Raw genomic sequence first — 16,335 nt, 5'->3', positions numbered from 1 at the left:
GAGCTCTAAACCCAATTGTAACTGGCCCACAACCTATAATCACAAATATAGTAGTCCTTGTTACTCGTGATTCTATATAGTCGAGGAAAGACTTCCCTCATCATTCCTTCTTAAAGCCATAAATCATGCCAAAATTGAGTTTTTGTGCCATCACCAATCAAAAGTTGCATCCTCTTCTCATAAACCTTAGCCAACCTAGGTTTACTTTGCTATAAACTACCAATCGCTCCCAAACACCCGTATAATCCCTCCTTTTCTGATCTTATAGCCTCTTTTCTAAGCTAAACTTGTTGCATGGACATAGAACTTGCTTTCATAAGGGGCATTCTTCCTTATCAAAGTTTCATCACTATTTAAATAATAAGGACATATTTTTAAGAACAACGTCCCCAAAGGCCTCCTTGGCTTTTAGGTCGCTGTACAACCTCCCAATTAGCCATTGTTAGAATAAGGGCATATTTTTAAGAACGATGTCCTCGAAGGCCTCCTTGACTTTTAGGTCACTATACAATGTCCCAATTAACCGTTGCTAGACCTCTCCCTCCCTCCGCATTGCCCCAAAAGAACCGCAATTGAAGAGAAGCAATCTTCTTTACAACTAACTTTGTCATCCCAAAAATACTAAAGTAATATATTAGTAGGTTGCTCAAAATTGACTTAATCAATATAAGTTTTCAACTTTTCATAAATATTTGTCTTTCTACCTTTTCAATCTCTCCTCAATTTTCTTAATTATAGGTCCCAAGTATGAACCTTTTAGGATTAGCTCCTAAGGGTACACCTAAGTATTTAATCAGAAGATTTGCTTCCTTACATCCTAAAACATCATATTATTTTGAATCTTCTCCAAATCATCATTCAACCTGATCAAAACAGATTGATCATAATTTATTTTTAATCCAGACAACAACTCAAAACCATATAAAATCGAAAATTGTCTTCACATTGCAAGGGAAAAAGAGAATTGTATTATCTACCAATTATAGATGTGACAATTTAACTTTATCCTTACCCACCTCTAACTCTTTCAAAAAATTCTTTTTACACAACCTATCTAATATTTTATTTCAGGACTTCCCCAACAAGAACAAAGAGAAAAGAAAAAAGTGGATCACCTTGACATAGACCCCTCTGTAACGACTTTGTCGTAGTTCCATTGATAAGAAACGACATTGAAAATTTGTTGTTAAGCATAGATGTATCCATCGCTGCCATATACACCCAAAATCCATCCCATGTAGGATTTTATAAACAAAGTCCCACCTTACCTTGTCATATGCCTTCTGAAAGTCAAGCTTAATCAAACAAGCTAGATTTTTTTATTTCTTTAGCCAATGAATCATTTCACATGCTATCAATGCTCTATCGTGAATCTTTCTTCCACTTTCAAATGCAGATTGGACTTCTCCTACCAACTCCAGCATCAGCGGGTGAAGATGACTAGCTAAGATCTTTGAAATCACTTTATATAATTCCATCATGCTTATAGGTCAGAAGTCTTTTAGCTCATTCGATCCCCCTTTTGATGTCCCAAAGCCACCTATGTCAAATTTGCTTCTTTTCGGAGCCTATAATCAGCAAAGAACTCGTGTACTGACTTGCAAAAATAATCCCCAATTACCTCCTGCAACCTCCTGATGAACTTGAAGTTAAACCCGTCTGGTTCTATAGCCTAACTCGGTTCTCAATTCCAAACAGCAGCCTTAATATATTCCTTAGATGGGATTGTTTCCATCAATGTCGCTTCCGATGTAATAATAGACTCCACCGAAGACTCATCAAAATGAACATCGAGTCTTTCCTCTTCCTCATGCAGCTTCTTATAGAATCTTCGAACTTCCTCCTTTCTTCTACCAACACCTCTATAGTAATTACCATTAATGTGGATCTCCTTCATTATTTTGCTCCGATTTTTAGTTTTAGCGATCGAGTGAAAAAACATAGTGTTTTTATCCATATGTGAAGCAAATTTCGATCGGGACAGCTGCCTCCAATATGTCTTTCTCTTCCCACACCATACTTCAACCAAGCTTCTAATCGCTTTTGCCCTTGTTAATAAGCATTCATCATTGTTACCTTTCTCAATATTTTCATTAACCTTTTGAATTTTCTCCTCTAATATCTCAATGTTACTCTCAATACTGCCAAAGCATTCATTGTTCCATAACTTTAACGGCTTTCTCACCGCTTTCAATTTTTGCGTCAAATTAGACCCCTTCATTTTACTCTGTTCACCCTTGACTGCTAACATAAAACCATCATGAGACAACCAAGCATCTAATGAACAGAATGCCTTCAGGCCCCAGTCTTGTTCTTCGGAATCGACTAATAGAGCACAATGATATGAGAGCACGAGGTAAACCCTTCAGGATCAAAGAACTATAAGCCTCTTGCCACTCACTATCTATAAAAACCTGTCAATTCTACCACAGCTTCTTCCCCATATCATGTGTATTTTCTTCCACTTAGCTCCAACTCCACTAACTCCATGTCATCCACCCATTTCTTAATTTCGCACCCGCTCTGCAACAACACTTTGCACCCTAATTTATCTTCAGGCCTCAGAATATCATTGAAATCAGCACCAATAATCATAAGAACCTCAAATTTCAATTTCAATTCAGATAATTTAGACCAAACCTCCAACTTCTCCCTCTATCATGGGTTTCGTACACAGTACAAATCAACCATTCATTTTTATTTCTTTGACAAAATTCAAAATAGTTAGACCCATGGTACCTTTAAAGATATAAAATTTCTCAACAAAGTCCGGTTTTCATACACAGATTAAACCCCTAGCATTGCCCACTACATCTCACACATGCCCACTCAGACAAGTTCTGGGCCCATAATTTTAGAAACTCTTATTGCAGTTTTTTTTTGTTTCCACTGACCCAATAAAATCAATTTATTCTTTTAATAGAACCTTCTCACCGTCTCTAATTTTCATTTTTTCCTACATCATTAACGTTGCAAAAATTTAATTTCATTCTAGAAAAGATCTTACCTCTATTTCTTGAGAGCTCCGACGGCCCCTGCCATGTCCCTCCGGAGTTGCCTTAGCCTTCCTCCCTCTTGCCCTTAGATCATATGTTTTTCCTCTCTTTTACTGCCCAGATTTAACAAGAGAAGCCAATGGCATGTATTCCTCACTTCATCAAACACTATGCCCGCCTCCACACAAATTTTCTTCACGGTCACTACTTCTTCAAAGGACCTGAAGATTTTCTCTCATGGATAACCAATTGGGGAACAATTATCACTCTCATTCACCCCCTGTTTCTCACCAGATTCACCAAACTCAATGATATCATTATACTCTAAAATAATAGTCTTCTAGTGCATATGGTAAGAAGAAGTGCATGACCCAAACCTGATGAGTAAGGGCAAGACCCGCTCGACAGTTTTCTTTTTAGGTTCACTATTTTTCCAGCCCAATCTGAAGTTATCATACCCTCTATAACATTAGGTCTCCCTACATCCCAAACCAATATATTCAACCATCTGCAACTCTAAATTTGAATTAGCCTCCCAAATCACCTTTTCATCATTTAATCTCACACCATTTTTTTCGTTAATGACCTCTTCAGGGAGATAATCATATCTCCACTAAGCACTATACCCTACATCCTTACTAATACCATCCAGTCACCTCTGCATTAAATTACTGACAAGTGGGTCTCACCCAACACGTAGTCTTCCTTCTTCTTCGAAGAGACTAGACTTTTAGACTGCCGAATCCATGGAAGACTCCTTTGAAGCATCATTATTGCCAAGAACTTTGCTTGAACCAAGATTACTCTCAAGTCCAAATTCACCATCACATATTGTGGTTCTAGGGTGGATCTGCGTACTATAGATTTCAATCTAAACTCCCTCACAAAAACATCAAATTCCTTGTTCCAATCCTTCCAAGACCCACTCATATATTAGTTCCCACTAATAGGAATTTATCAAAATTCTTGCAGCACAAAAGGAACAGTTATTCTCTGTTAAGTCTTCCATTGTGACAAGATTGCCCTATATCCTTCTAATATTCCAGAATATTTTCTCAAATCACAAGTGCACTGAAAGTCCAATAAGCTCCACTCAAATTCTTCTAGATAAATTCCACGTGAAGCCCTAATAGGAATTGATATCATCGAAGAATTCATTAAGCATCAGATCATCAAGAGCGTTGTCCCTGAACTTTATGCTTTCAAGCGTAATCAGACATCTATAGGGTCCAATATCTCTATGTAAGAACCCGCATTTTCACGTAAAATCGTTTTAATAAAATAATTTAGTACCCGAAATAGATTCAAAATTTAAAAGTTTTAATTTGAAAATAAAAATGTGAAATTTGATTTCAGTGAATTTTTCTGAGTTGGAAAATGTACCTTTTCGAAAAGATTTTTGTAAAATGTGTACTGGTGCTTAAGCTGGCAATACCGGCTCTAGATTGTCCAGTACCACATATTTTAGAAAATAATATTTAGAAAATTGATTTGTTATTTTGAAAGGATAAAAAAAATTTTAGAATCGAAAACCGGACACTAATCTTAAAGGTTTTGACCCAAAGTGGGTCAAATGGACGAAAAACGCTAACGGGTTGGACCGAGCCTAAACCGGGCCCAAGATCCAACATATATAAAATGAGCTTTGAGCTCATTTTTTCAGCCCTAGGAGAGAGAGGGCCGCGGTTTTTAGAGAGGAGAGGAAGAAGAGAGTGCTCTTTTCACCTCCACCTTTCGAAAGCCATAACTTTTGATCTGGAGCTCCGATTGACGAGCCGTTTGTGGCCACGTGAAGCTCTTGTCGAGCTCTACGTTTCTATCTAAAAAAATCTGGTAAGAACTCGTGACTATCTTCCCAGTTATCTGCCCTAAGTTCTACGCGATTTTGGTTATGAGTTTTGAGTAGATTTTGTGGTTTTGCTTGTTTAGGTGATCTCTAGTAGCGGGTAATTGATGGATTTTACCCCTACTCTCATTTGATAAGGTAAGGATATACTAAACCCTTGTGTTTAGTTGTTTTGTGTATCTTAGGTTTTGATTTTGATGATATATGTGTTGTTAGTGTGAGCCTTGGTGTTTGTTGGTGTTGGTTGAGTCTTTGGATCAAGCTTGGTAGTTTCGTTTTGGTGTTTGGTGCGTTTGGGAATCGGCCAAGGTATGGTTTCGATTTCCTTTATGTAATATGTAATGTTCATGGACACTTAGGCTAGTTGACCCTAAGATAGGATTGAATGTTGTTGGTGTATAAATAATTATATGTGAATTGATGATAATTGTGGATTGTATTGGATTATTGTGGTTGAGGGTAATTATTGGGAATTGTGGTGTTGATGAGTATTAATGATTAGTGTTGTTGATGAGATTGTTGGTGTTTAAGGATTGATGCATGATTAATGATGTTGTTGGTACTTAATGATTATAAAGGTTGATGAAAAATATTGATGTTATTGGTGCTAATTATAAATTGTGATGTTGGTTGATGTTGGTGAGTGTGTATGTTGAGTATGGTAATATGAATGTGGATAATGATTGATAATGTTGAGGTTAAGTGATGAGGATTTAAAGTAGTTGTTGATGTTTGATGTTGGTTAAAGATTATTTATGATGGTTTTGGATGTTGATGAGTAAGGAACTTAATGGTATTGAGTAATGTAATTGGAATTATGGATGGTTGAGTTAGAAAAGGAAGGGTATGGGCTTCTATGTTGTTTTGGTAATGTTGGGTTGTGGTTGGTTTGATTTTGAATTGTGAGTTTTGGAAAAATTGGTGTTTTGAGGCCTTTAGTAAGAATAGATTTTTGGTGAACTTTGTCTGATCATAACTTTTGCCTTGGTTTTTAAAACTTAATGAAACTTATCTAGAATTAAAGATCTTTGAAAAATCTTTAAATCGATATAAAGTTTGTGAAAATTAGAATTTTATAGAGAAAGTTATGATCATTCAAAGTTGGTGTTAAAAATCTGAAATTCTGCAAAGTTGCAGAATTTCAGGATTTTCTGATATGTGCGAACGCACAGCCTTGTGCGCACGCACAACCCTGCGAAAATGTTATTCTGTGCAGACGCATAAACCTGTGCATACGCACAGGCAGGGAAAAAGGCTCTGGTAGCAGCGCTAGCATAGGTTGTGCATGCCCACATCAATGAGGAATTACGACCTGTGCGGACACACAGTCATGTGCACACGCACAAGTCGGGAAGGGTCGTCTGTTAGGGGCGCTTGCACAGCTTGTGCGAGTGAACAGACTTTATAAATTTTAGTACCTATGCGGACGCGCACCCCTGTGCGTACGCACACTTTCAAAATCTTCCTGGGCGTGCGCACGCACACCCCTGTGCGGACACACACGCCCTGTTTCACAAATTTAACTTTGTTTTCAACTATTTCAACTTCCCGACAAGGTTGTAAGCTTCTATAACCCCATTTTATGATTCTTGGGCCTAGTTTTGGGCATTAAAACATGGGAAGGGTCCTAGGAGGTTTGGTTCGATTTTATTCTGAAAAGTTAGCAAATGGAGGTTTAGGTTTCTGGTGGATTGAGGATGAGTTTGGTTGAGAGGGAAGGAGGAGTAGTGAATTTGATGATTGTTGACAATAAAGTGAGAAACTGATGGACTTGAGGATATGAATGTGTAAGGATGTTAATGGAAATGATGATGGTTATGATGAGTTGATGATTAAAAGAGGAATGATGATCTTGTTGAATGTGGAAAGTGTGCCAGGCATTATATCCTTGGAATGATAATGTTTGAAAGAGAGTGTGTCAGGCACTATATCCTTGGAATATTGAGAGTTGATAATTGGAAGTGATTTAAGATGAGAAATGATGATGATTTGAGGTTGATGGAATTGTGGATGTAGATAGTGAGCCAGGCACTATATCCTTGGAATGATTTGTGATAAGTTGTATGCGTTGTTGTTTTCCTTCTCTGCCACAAGAGTGTGCCAGGCACTATATCCTTGGAACAATAGTGAGCCAGACACTATATCCTCGAAACAAGAGCGAGCTAGGTGCTATATCCTCGGAAGTGCAAGAAAGGCGACATCCGAAAGGATGTGTCGAGTTGGCATTCATAGACCGACAAATGATATCACGAGCTAATAGGACAGGCATTCATCATATGTATTTCTTATGTGCTTGTTTGCTTTGACTACTTGAGTTTGCCTAAATGTATAATATGCCTACTTGCTTCTTGAACTACTTATATATACTTGAATATTATCTGTGTTTTACTTGTTTGCATTAATTGTGATTGTCTGGTGTTGAGGAGGTTAGGTAGGCGGTGGCGATAGGATCGCACGGAGGTTAGGGTGGCGAAGGCTGTGGGATACAGCGGTGTGATTAGTATTAGTTAGAATCCCCCTAAGTTTAGATAACTCGGTTTATGGTTTAAGTCCTTTATGTATTTATTTATTTTGTTCTAAGCTTCAATACCCGTATGCGATGTGAAGTTCTAGGATTGCCTTCGGCATCCCGGAGCCTTACATTTTACATTATTGGGTACTGTTACCATACTGAGAACCTCCGGTTCTCATTCCATACTTTGTTGTTGTTTTTCAGATGCAGGTCACAATCCACCTCGGTGAGTTGTTTGGTTGGTGACAGAAGCGGAGGATCCGGATACCTTTTGGAGTCTTTTTGGTTTGTTTTGTATTTGTCTCTCGCTTTTGTATTTTTGTTTTGGCCTAGAGGCTTGTATTTGAGAGAGAACAAAGCTTGTATAAGCCATTTTAAACTTCAGTTTCCTCTTGTCTGTATGTTTGGCTAGCCGGCTTAAACTCCGCGAGCCATGGCTAGTTTCTTATGATACTACGCTATTATACTATTATCTTTGTTTATATCACATCTGTTCTTGTGTTTTAAGTTGGACGCTTCGTTAGTTCGCTTTGCGCTTTTAAATCCTCTGTTTGAGCTATATCCTTCATCAGGCTTCTAGATTATATTATTTCTTCTATATATATATATATATGTATAAGCCTTAGAACTGTCGTAACATCTGATTAACCTTTGATTTACGGCTAGAGGTAAAGTTTAGGGTAATTGGGGTGTTACACTCTACTCTTAATCCTCTCTGAACCTCTTCATTCCTTCCTCAGCATATTCATCAATGAACTGAGCTTGATATGGTCAATTTTTAATGATACAATACTTCTGCTCAATATATCAACTTGCTTTTTGGAGGTTAATTACCCTTTCCACAACCTTCCTGTCCTTTCTATAGCCATCAGCGTTCTTCGTCCCGTTCCTAACTGTCCCCAACATGTTATTTTTCTCTATCTGCCTTTTCTTCTCTACATAGTCTTTCGACTCGTTCTAGTGGTGGTTAATCTTTCTTTCGCTCCGATCATCGTTCTTCTTAGCTCTCTATGCATTCAACCGTGTGCTATTTCCATCCCACTTATCTTATTTATGTTGCACAAACCTTGCATTCAAAAATTCGTTCCTTCTGCCCTTAATGGACACATCGTTCATTCATGCTACTACCTTTGAAACCTCCCCCAAAGGATCAACCTTACAAAAGTAAATGGCCGTAAGTGTCCTTTCCTTTTTTTTTTTCAAATAAACACATCCACGATGCCTCCTGCTCACCCAAAATCCCTATATAGAGCACTCCTGCTTATTTCATCTGGTAGGTTATCAACGAACATCGAGTGCATAGTCTTTTCCATCTTTTCCCACACCTTGCCTCCCTTTCTCCTATCGATCTTTTGTAATTGTCAACTGTTTGTCTTGATCTTTGACATTTGAGCTCTCCTTCCACACTAAATATGCCAGTCGCCTCGTCTGTCGCTTTTGTCCACCCTCTCCATCACGAAAGCTCCAATCATTCTTAAAGTAGGATTTATTTCTTCTCTTTCTTATCTCTCTCATCCTGTTATGTTAATGAGCTTCCCGACATGTTCTACTATTTTACTATTAAGAAGAAATTGTCCCTTGTACATATTGTATGATAAAATATTATATGGGTTAAGTGCATTTTGGTCCTAACGTAGAGGTCGAAAATTTATTTCGTCCCCAACTTTTTTTTCGCTACAAAATGGTCCCAAAGGTTTAACTTCATTTTAAAATTTTCCTTCGGACAAAAATACCCCTCCCTCCCCTCTTCTTCCTCAACATTAACCAGAAGCAGAAGTAGAAGCAGAAGCGCAAACACAAAAACAGAAGCAGGCAAAAGCAGAAACCCAAAGCAGAATAACAACAATCAAACAACAACAATCAGTAAAACAACAACAACAACAACAACAACAATAATAACAATGGATAATGAAATCAGAGTGACAACAAAAACAGAACCAAAAGCAGAAGCAAAAATAGAAGCAGGCAGAAGCAGAAGCAACCAAAGCATGAACAATAACAATGGAATAAAAGGAATAAACAGAAGCAACCAGAAGCATTAACAACAACAACAACAATAGAATCTTTTAAATATGAAAAATTAAAAAAAATAAAAAATTGAAACAAAGGGAAAGGGTTACAGTGGTGGTGGGGGAGGAGGGGCTGCGGCGGTGTTGGCGGGCTACATATCGCCACGAGGAGGACACTGTGGTGGTCGGCGGCACTGTGGAGGGCTTCGTTCCTCTCTTCTCTTTATCTCTCCCTCTACTCCCTCCTCTCTTGCCGTTAGTGTATGTGTTGAGGAAGAAAGAAGCAGCGGCGACGGCGTGAAGTAGCGACCTTCCCCCTCCCCCTCTCTTCCCTGGAAACAACCACCCCTCTCCCCTCGTGATTCTCTTTCTCCCTCCCTCGTCCCTTTCTTTCTTTTTTTCCTTTTTGTTTTATTTTATTTTATAATCTTTTTAGCTAGGGGTAATTTGGTAATAAAAATAATAAATTTGGTAAAAAAGACGATTTTAAAACAAACTCAAATCTTCGGGACCATTTTATAGCGAAAAAAAGGCCGGGATGAAATAAATTTTCGACCTATACATTAGAGACCAAAATCATACTTAACCCTTATTATATCCATTGTATTATTTTTTTGTTATTCTACCAATTATTGAATTTATTCAATGGATCCACAAACAGTAAAATATTTTTTTTTTCTATTTCTATCCCTATTAGCTGAAATCGACACTTTGATTTTCTTTTAAGTAATAGTTCCAGTAAGTCTTGAATGAGCTCCCTGAAAGCTTGATGTAATTAAACGTATTTTCGCCTGTGTTTGCGAGCTATATTTTCTCGTTTAACTCTGGTCATTAAGTAAATAATACTTTGATGGAGTAAAGTATCATTTTGTTCCCCAACGTTTGGGATTAGACCTAAAGTTGTCCCTAATATTTAAGTAGTGTTATTTAAGTTCCTAACATTTCAAATTTGTCTTAATACTATCCTGTCGTTAGTGATCTATTAGCAGAGTTGATAGTGGGATATAATTAAGATGATTTTAAAATGTTAGGGACTTAAATAGGATGAAATCGTTGGAAAAAAAAGTGATACATTACTTTTAGAAGAATTACTAAATCAAGTAAAATGAAAGTAAATTTTAACGGATTGAATTGCATTATGAATTCAAGATTTGTATTCATCATGAAATATTTGTAAAATGACTAATAGATAAACTTCGGGAAAAACGAAAAAAAGAGTATGATACATATACAATAAAGTTTAAATAATATCTTTTTGTCTCTAATGTACCGAACTAGTTAATGTTTAATTTAAATTTTATTTTATTTTTAACTTTAAAATAAATTTTGATTTTATTCTTCAATAATACTAATTTTTTTACGGTACATGATTATTCAATTATTTTTTAATTACATCTAACTAAATTACTCTTAATCACATTACTTTCATTATAAGTAAATTTATATTTTTTAATTTTACGCTTTAAGATGTTTACTTATCATGAAATGCTTGTAAAATAGCTAGTACATGAACTAGCGAAAAAAGAAAAACAAAGCATAATACATATACAATAAAGGTATAATTTATACTTTATTGTATATGTACCTTTTTTTTTCTTTTCTGAAAAATTTATCTACTAACCATTCTACATCATAAATAAAAATCTTGAATTCATAATGCAATTGATTCCGTTAAAATTTACTATCATTTTACTTGATTTGGTAATTCTTCTAAAAGTAATATATAGTTTTTGTCCCTAATGTTTTCAACATATTTAAGTCCCTAACATTTTAAAATCGTTTCAATATTGTCTTACTGTTAATTCTGTTAACAGATTACTACAACAGACAATATTGAGACGATTTTAAAATATTAAAGATTTAAGTAGGACAATTTAAATGTTAGAAACAACTTTAAAATTTACTCCAAACATTAAAGACAAAAAAGATACTATACTCTACTTTGATGAATAACAAATCAAACTCTACTCTACTTTGATGAATAACAAATCAATTTTTTTTTCATTAGTTCTTTTTCTAATTTATTATGTTACCTAGATTATTTCTTTATCAATAATAGGTTTACCATTGTAATTATTTTTTAGTGAGAGTACATAAAAAAAAGTACATAGTATATAAGGTGTAATAACTCAACAAATATTTTCTAAGGGGGATTTTTCATTCTCTCCAACAATGAGAAGAACCTATCTCTCTCCCTCTCTTAATCCCTTCTGATTCATCAAACCATCAATATCACAGCTTGAACAGCTTAGGGCATGAGATTTTCTTCATGGTGCAGTGAGCGTGGAGAGCAACCAAGCTGTGAATAAAAAAAAAGTTGTGAATTGAGATCAATCCAATTTTGCCATTCTCTTTCTATCCCTAATTTTTCTTTCGACATTTTCTTTCCCCCATTCTTACCTCTTCCTTCAAACTCATCCAATAGAGTTTGATGAGAGGCTATTTCGCAAGATTCTTTCTTGGTGAACATAGCTGTTCCGATCAACGAGTTGGAAGGAAGAAGATCTGAATCCCTATTACTCTGTGATTCATTGATTTCTCAAAATGGCAAACATGACAAACAGATCCTCCCATTGCAGAGGTCGTGGAGCTACATTGGCTTGCTCTCATTGCAACAAGCAAGGCCACACAGAAGATGTATGCTATAAGAAGCATGGGTACTCCTCCCACTTCTACCAATGGCAGCAACATAACACCACCATCAATCACGTGATCACTAAGGGGCATGATGATATACTCAGTGACAAACAATTCCAGCTCAATTGACTCCAAGAGAACATTGGAATATCAAGATCTGGATTCACTCCAGAGCAAAGATTTGCCTTGTTAGAGTTGATCAAAGACAAAAGTGTGCAGCAACAACCTCATAATGCAAATCAAATTTTGACTAATTCCATTCACACTTCCACTCCAGGTAAAACCATTGCATTACATTTTAATGCGAGAATTATGAGCATTATCACTCCAAAATTTGCACTATGGGTCATTGACTCTCGTGCAACAGATCATGTGACTTTTGACTTAAAAGATTTTGCAAGTTTTCAAAATATTACTCCAATCAATGTGATATTGCCAAATGGGACCAAAACTGTTAGCACCATCATTGGCACAATCACATTCTCTAAATTTTTTTTTTCAAAAATGTTTTATACATTCCTTCTTTTGATTTTAAATTGATATCTGTGTCAAAGTTAACCTCAAACTTACATTGTCAATTATTAATCAATGATAAGTGTTGTGAGATACAAGATCGATCCACATCAAAAATGATTGGCATTGCTGAGTGTATAGAAGGGTTATATACAATGAGTAGAGAACCAGAATTCTCTCACTTTTTCCCTCTTCCAATAAAGCAAGCTTCATTGGTGGCAACTACGACTACTACTCATCCCACCACACCTTCACACAGTGAGCACAACAACATTTGGCATCTTAGATTAGGACACATACCCATGCATAAATTGATTTTTCTGAAGAAGTATTATCCTTTTATAGATAGTATTGCTTTAAAATTTCCTTGTGATTCATGTCATTTTGCAAAACAAAAGAAATTATCTTTTAATCTTAGTACAACTAAAATAAAAGATTGTTTTGATTTAGTTCATATGGATATCTAGGGTCCTATTTCTGTCCCTTCCAATGAAGGACATAGGTATTTTTTGACTGTGGTGGATGGTAAGAGCAAATTCACTTGGATTTTTTTTATGAAAACCAAATCTGAAGCATCACAATTGGTTATTAATTTTGTGAATTTTGTCAGAGTACATTTTGAAAAACAAGTTAAGTGTTTAAGGACCGACAATGGGCCAGAATTCACTCTAAAATCCTTTTTTGCATCAACTGGAATTTTACACCAAACTTCTTGTGTAGAAACACCAGAGCAAAACGGGATTGTAGAGAGAAAACACCAGCATATTTTAGGTGTTGCTAGAGCACTGCTATTTCAATCAGGTATTCCACATTGTTTTTGGCAATACGCAGTTGCTCACGCCATTCACCTAATTAATAGGCTGCCCAGCACTAACCTGAATAATGCTAGTCCTTATAAGCTTTTGTATGGCAACTTACCTGACCTTTCATATTTAAGAGTACTTGGTTCTCTTGCATATGCCTCCACATTAACAAATTCAAGAACAAAATTAGACCCAAGAGCCAGAAAAACAGCTTTTCTTGGTTTTAAATTAGGAACAAAGGGTTTTCGACTTATTGATTTAAAATCAAAGGAAATTTTCATATCCAGAAATGTAATTTTTTATGAAACTCATTTTCCATTTTTACATTCCACTAGCACTGACATTTCTGTAGTGCCCATTCGTACTCCACAATGCATTGATCTTTTTCAATATGATACACCATCCACACATCATTTGCAATCACCCACACATACCACACTCATAGATTCAAATGAACATTTCTCAAGCTCAATGCACTCACCAATTTCTCACACACCATTGCACCCATTACCACACCACATACTAACAATGCACCTGCATCACAACATTGTGACATCACACATGACTGTATTACTAGAAAGTCTGAAAGAGTCAAGAAACTGCCTGCTTATTTAAAGGACTATCATTGTATGACAACCCACACAACTCACTCTAGCAATGTTTCCAACTCTAACTCTTTATATCCTATCTCACAACACTTGTCATATGATAAACTAACCCCGAAATATAAGTCACTTTCTCTAGCCATCACCTCAAATCAAGAACCTAGCACTTATGAGGAAGCGGCTGCACATGAATGTTGGAGAAAGGCAATACAAGATGAATTGACAGCTCTAGATCAGAACAGAACTTGGTGTCTCACTGAACTCCCAAAAGACAAGAAGGCTGTGAGTTGCAAATGAGTTTTTCGGGTAAAATTCAATCCCGATGGCACCATAGAGAGACACAAAGCGAGGCTAGTTGCAAAAGGATTCACTCAAGTGCAAGGAGTAGATTATGGTGATACTTTTAGTCCAGTTGTCAAAATGACTACCCTACGAGTAATGTTAGCATTAGCAGCGGCAAAGAAATGGCATTTGAAACAGCTGGATGTCAACACTGCCTTCCTTCATGGAGATTTGGACAAAGAAGTTTATATGAAGATACCACCCGGTTTGGCTGTGTCACAACCAGGTTTGGTTTGTAAATTGCAAAAATCTCTATATGGGCTTAAGCAAGCAAGCAGGCAATGGAACATTAAGCTCACTCAGACTCTTGTGGATGCTGGTTATAAGCAGTTTTTTGATGATCATTCACTCTTCATTAAGAAACAATCTGAAAGTTTCACTGCCATTCTAGTATATATTGATGAGTTGGTTAACCAGGAACGACATTGGTGAAATCAATACCATCAAGCAAATTTTCGATGACAAATTCAAAATAAAGGATCTTGGTGATCTCAAATACTTCTTGGGAATGGAAGTAGCACGCTCTAACTCTGGAATTCACATTTATCAAATTCACATTTATCAGCAGAAGTACACCATGGACCTTCTCAGAGATTTTGGTTATCTAGATTGCAAGTCTCTCTCTACTCCATTTGATTATAGTCAGAAACTTTCAAAGGAATCAGGTACCATTTTAAAAGACAACACTGTTTACAGACAGCTCATCGACCGACTCCTTTACCTCACAAATACTAGACCCGATATCTCCTATGCTGTGGGACGTTTGAGCCAATTTTTGGACTGTGCAACAACTTCTCACCTACAGGCTGCTTTTCGTGTACTCCGATATTTAAAAGGCCGACCTGCAACTGGTCTCTTCTTCTCCTCTACTTCTAATCTGCATCTCACTGGATTTGCCGATGCTGACTGGGCTACCTGTGCCGATACACGTCGCTCCGTTTCCGGTTATTGCTTCATGCTTGGGAACTCGCTCATTAGCTGGAAGAGTAAAAAGCAAACCACAGTTGCCAAGTCCTCTGCAGAAGCTGAATATAGGTCTCTTGCTGTTGCCACTTGTGAAGCTAGTTGGTTATCTTTCTTAATGGATTTCATTGGCTTGCCGCTTCAAAAGTCTATCACTCTATTCTGTGACAACCAGTCATCCATTCACATTGCCAATAATCCCATTTTTCATGAAAGAACTAAACACATTGAAGTGGACTGCCACATTGTTCGTGAAAAGCATTTGTCTGATCTCATTCATCTTATGCCAGTTCGTTCCAAGGATCAACTTGCTGATTTTCTTACCAAACCTCTGCCATGAACAGCTTAGGGCATGAGATTTTCTTCATATTAATAACAAAAATAAATTCTTCCAATGAAAAAGTAAAAAATCAATGGCTTCGATTATATTTTGATAGTTCACTTGTGCCTTTTTGTTCATGATGGGAGCTTCACTGGCAATACGTGTTGGATGTTTTAAAATGTTTTCATACCCAAGGCACAGATAGAACCTTCAAAAATTTGGTTAAGAAAGAATGAATATCTTTTGTTCAACCACATTCCCGAGTAATCTATTACATGTCTTGTTCTAATTGATTTGGTGATTTGCCAAGGTCGACACGATAAATAGATAAGTTGTGCAACGTCAAAGCCCTGCACCTTTAGCCAATTTGCATTAATGGAGTGGTTAGCTCACTCATCCGCGTAAGTAATATCAAGAGTTTAAATTCTATTTTATGTATGCAACAATTTATTAACTACTAAAAGACTCTTAATAAAATTTAGATCTCCGACAAATTAATATTTTGCCTATCAAATTTAAAAACACCATAGAAAAAAAGAAAATACACATTTTTGTATCCTTCATTGCATTTTCAATCACATCAGATGTAGCATCCATCAACATTAGTGTTGTTACCTTTTTCATTTCCAAAGGCTATATAAAAGATTAATAGTTAAATTAATCCTTAATAGATGTTTTGTTCTCTAAATTCGTGTGAAAATTCATTTTAATTAAATTTGTCTTTTAAAAATTATAGATTGATTATTTTTGTCCTTCCATCACATTATTAATAGTTTCTATCAATAAT

The 16,335-nt window shown here is 36.3% G+C and overlaps 1 protein-coding gene across 1 annotated transcript; it reads left to right on the top strand.

Annotated features, from left to right (window-relative positions):
• Nucleotides 1-14,840: 14,840 nt before the first annotated feature.
• Nucleotides 14,841-15,566, top strand: LOC107459406 (secreted RxLR effector protein 161-like). The gene has a single exon (XM_016077640.1). The coding sequence runs from the start codon at nucleotides 14,841-14,843 to the stop codon at nucleotides 15,564-15,566; it is 726 nt and encodes a 241-aa protein (XP_015933126.1).
• Nucleotides 15,567-16,335: the final 769 nt, after the last annotated feature.

The sequence above is a fragment of the Arachis duranensis genome, chromosome 7 (genome assembly GCF_000817695.3).
Source record: "Arachis duranensis cultivar V14167 chromosome 7, aradu.V14167.gnm2.J7QH, whole genome shotgun sequence".
In the NCBI taxonomy this organism is placed as follows: Eukaryota; Viridiplantae; Streptophyta; class Magnoliopsida; order Fabales; family Fabaceae; genus Arachis; species Arachis duranensis.
The sequence above is the reverse complement of the archived record's forward strand: the minus strand, read 5'-3'. Positions and strand labels throughout refer to the sequence as shown.

Bases quoted from the DNA above. Each gene is read 5' to 3' on its own strand.
- LOC107459406 (XM_016077640.1), top strand. From the start codon at position 14,841: ATGGACCTTCTCAGAGATTTTGGTTATCTAGATTGCAAGTCTCTCTCT.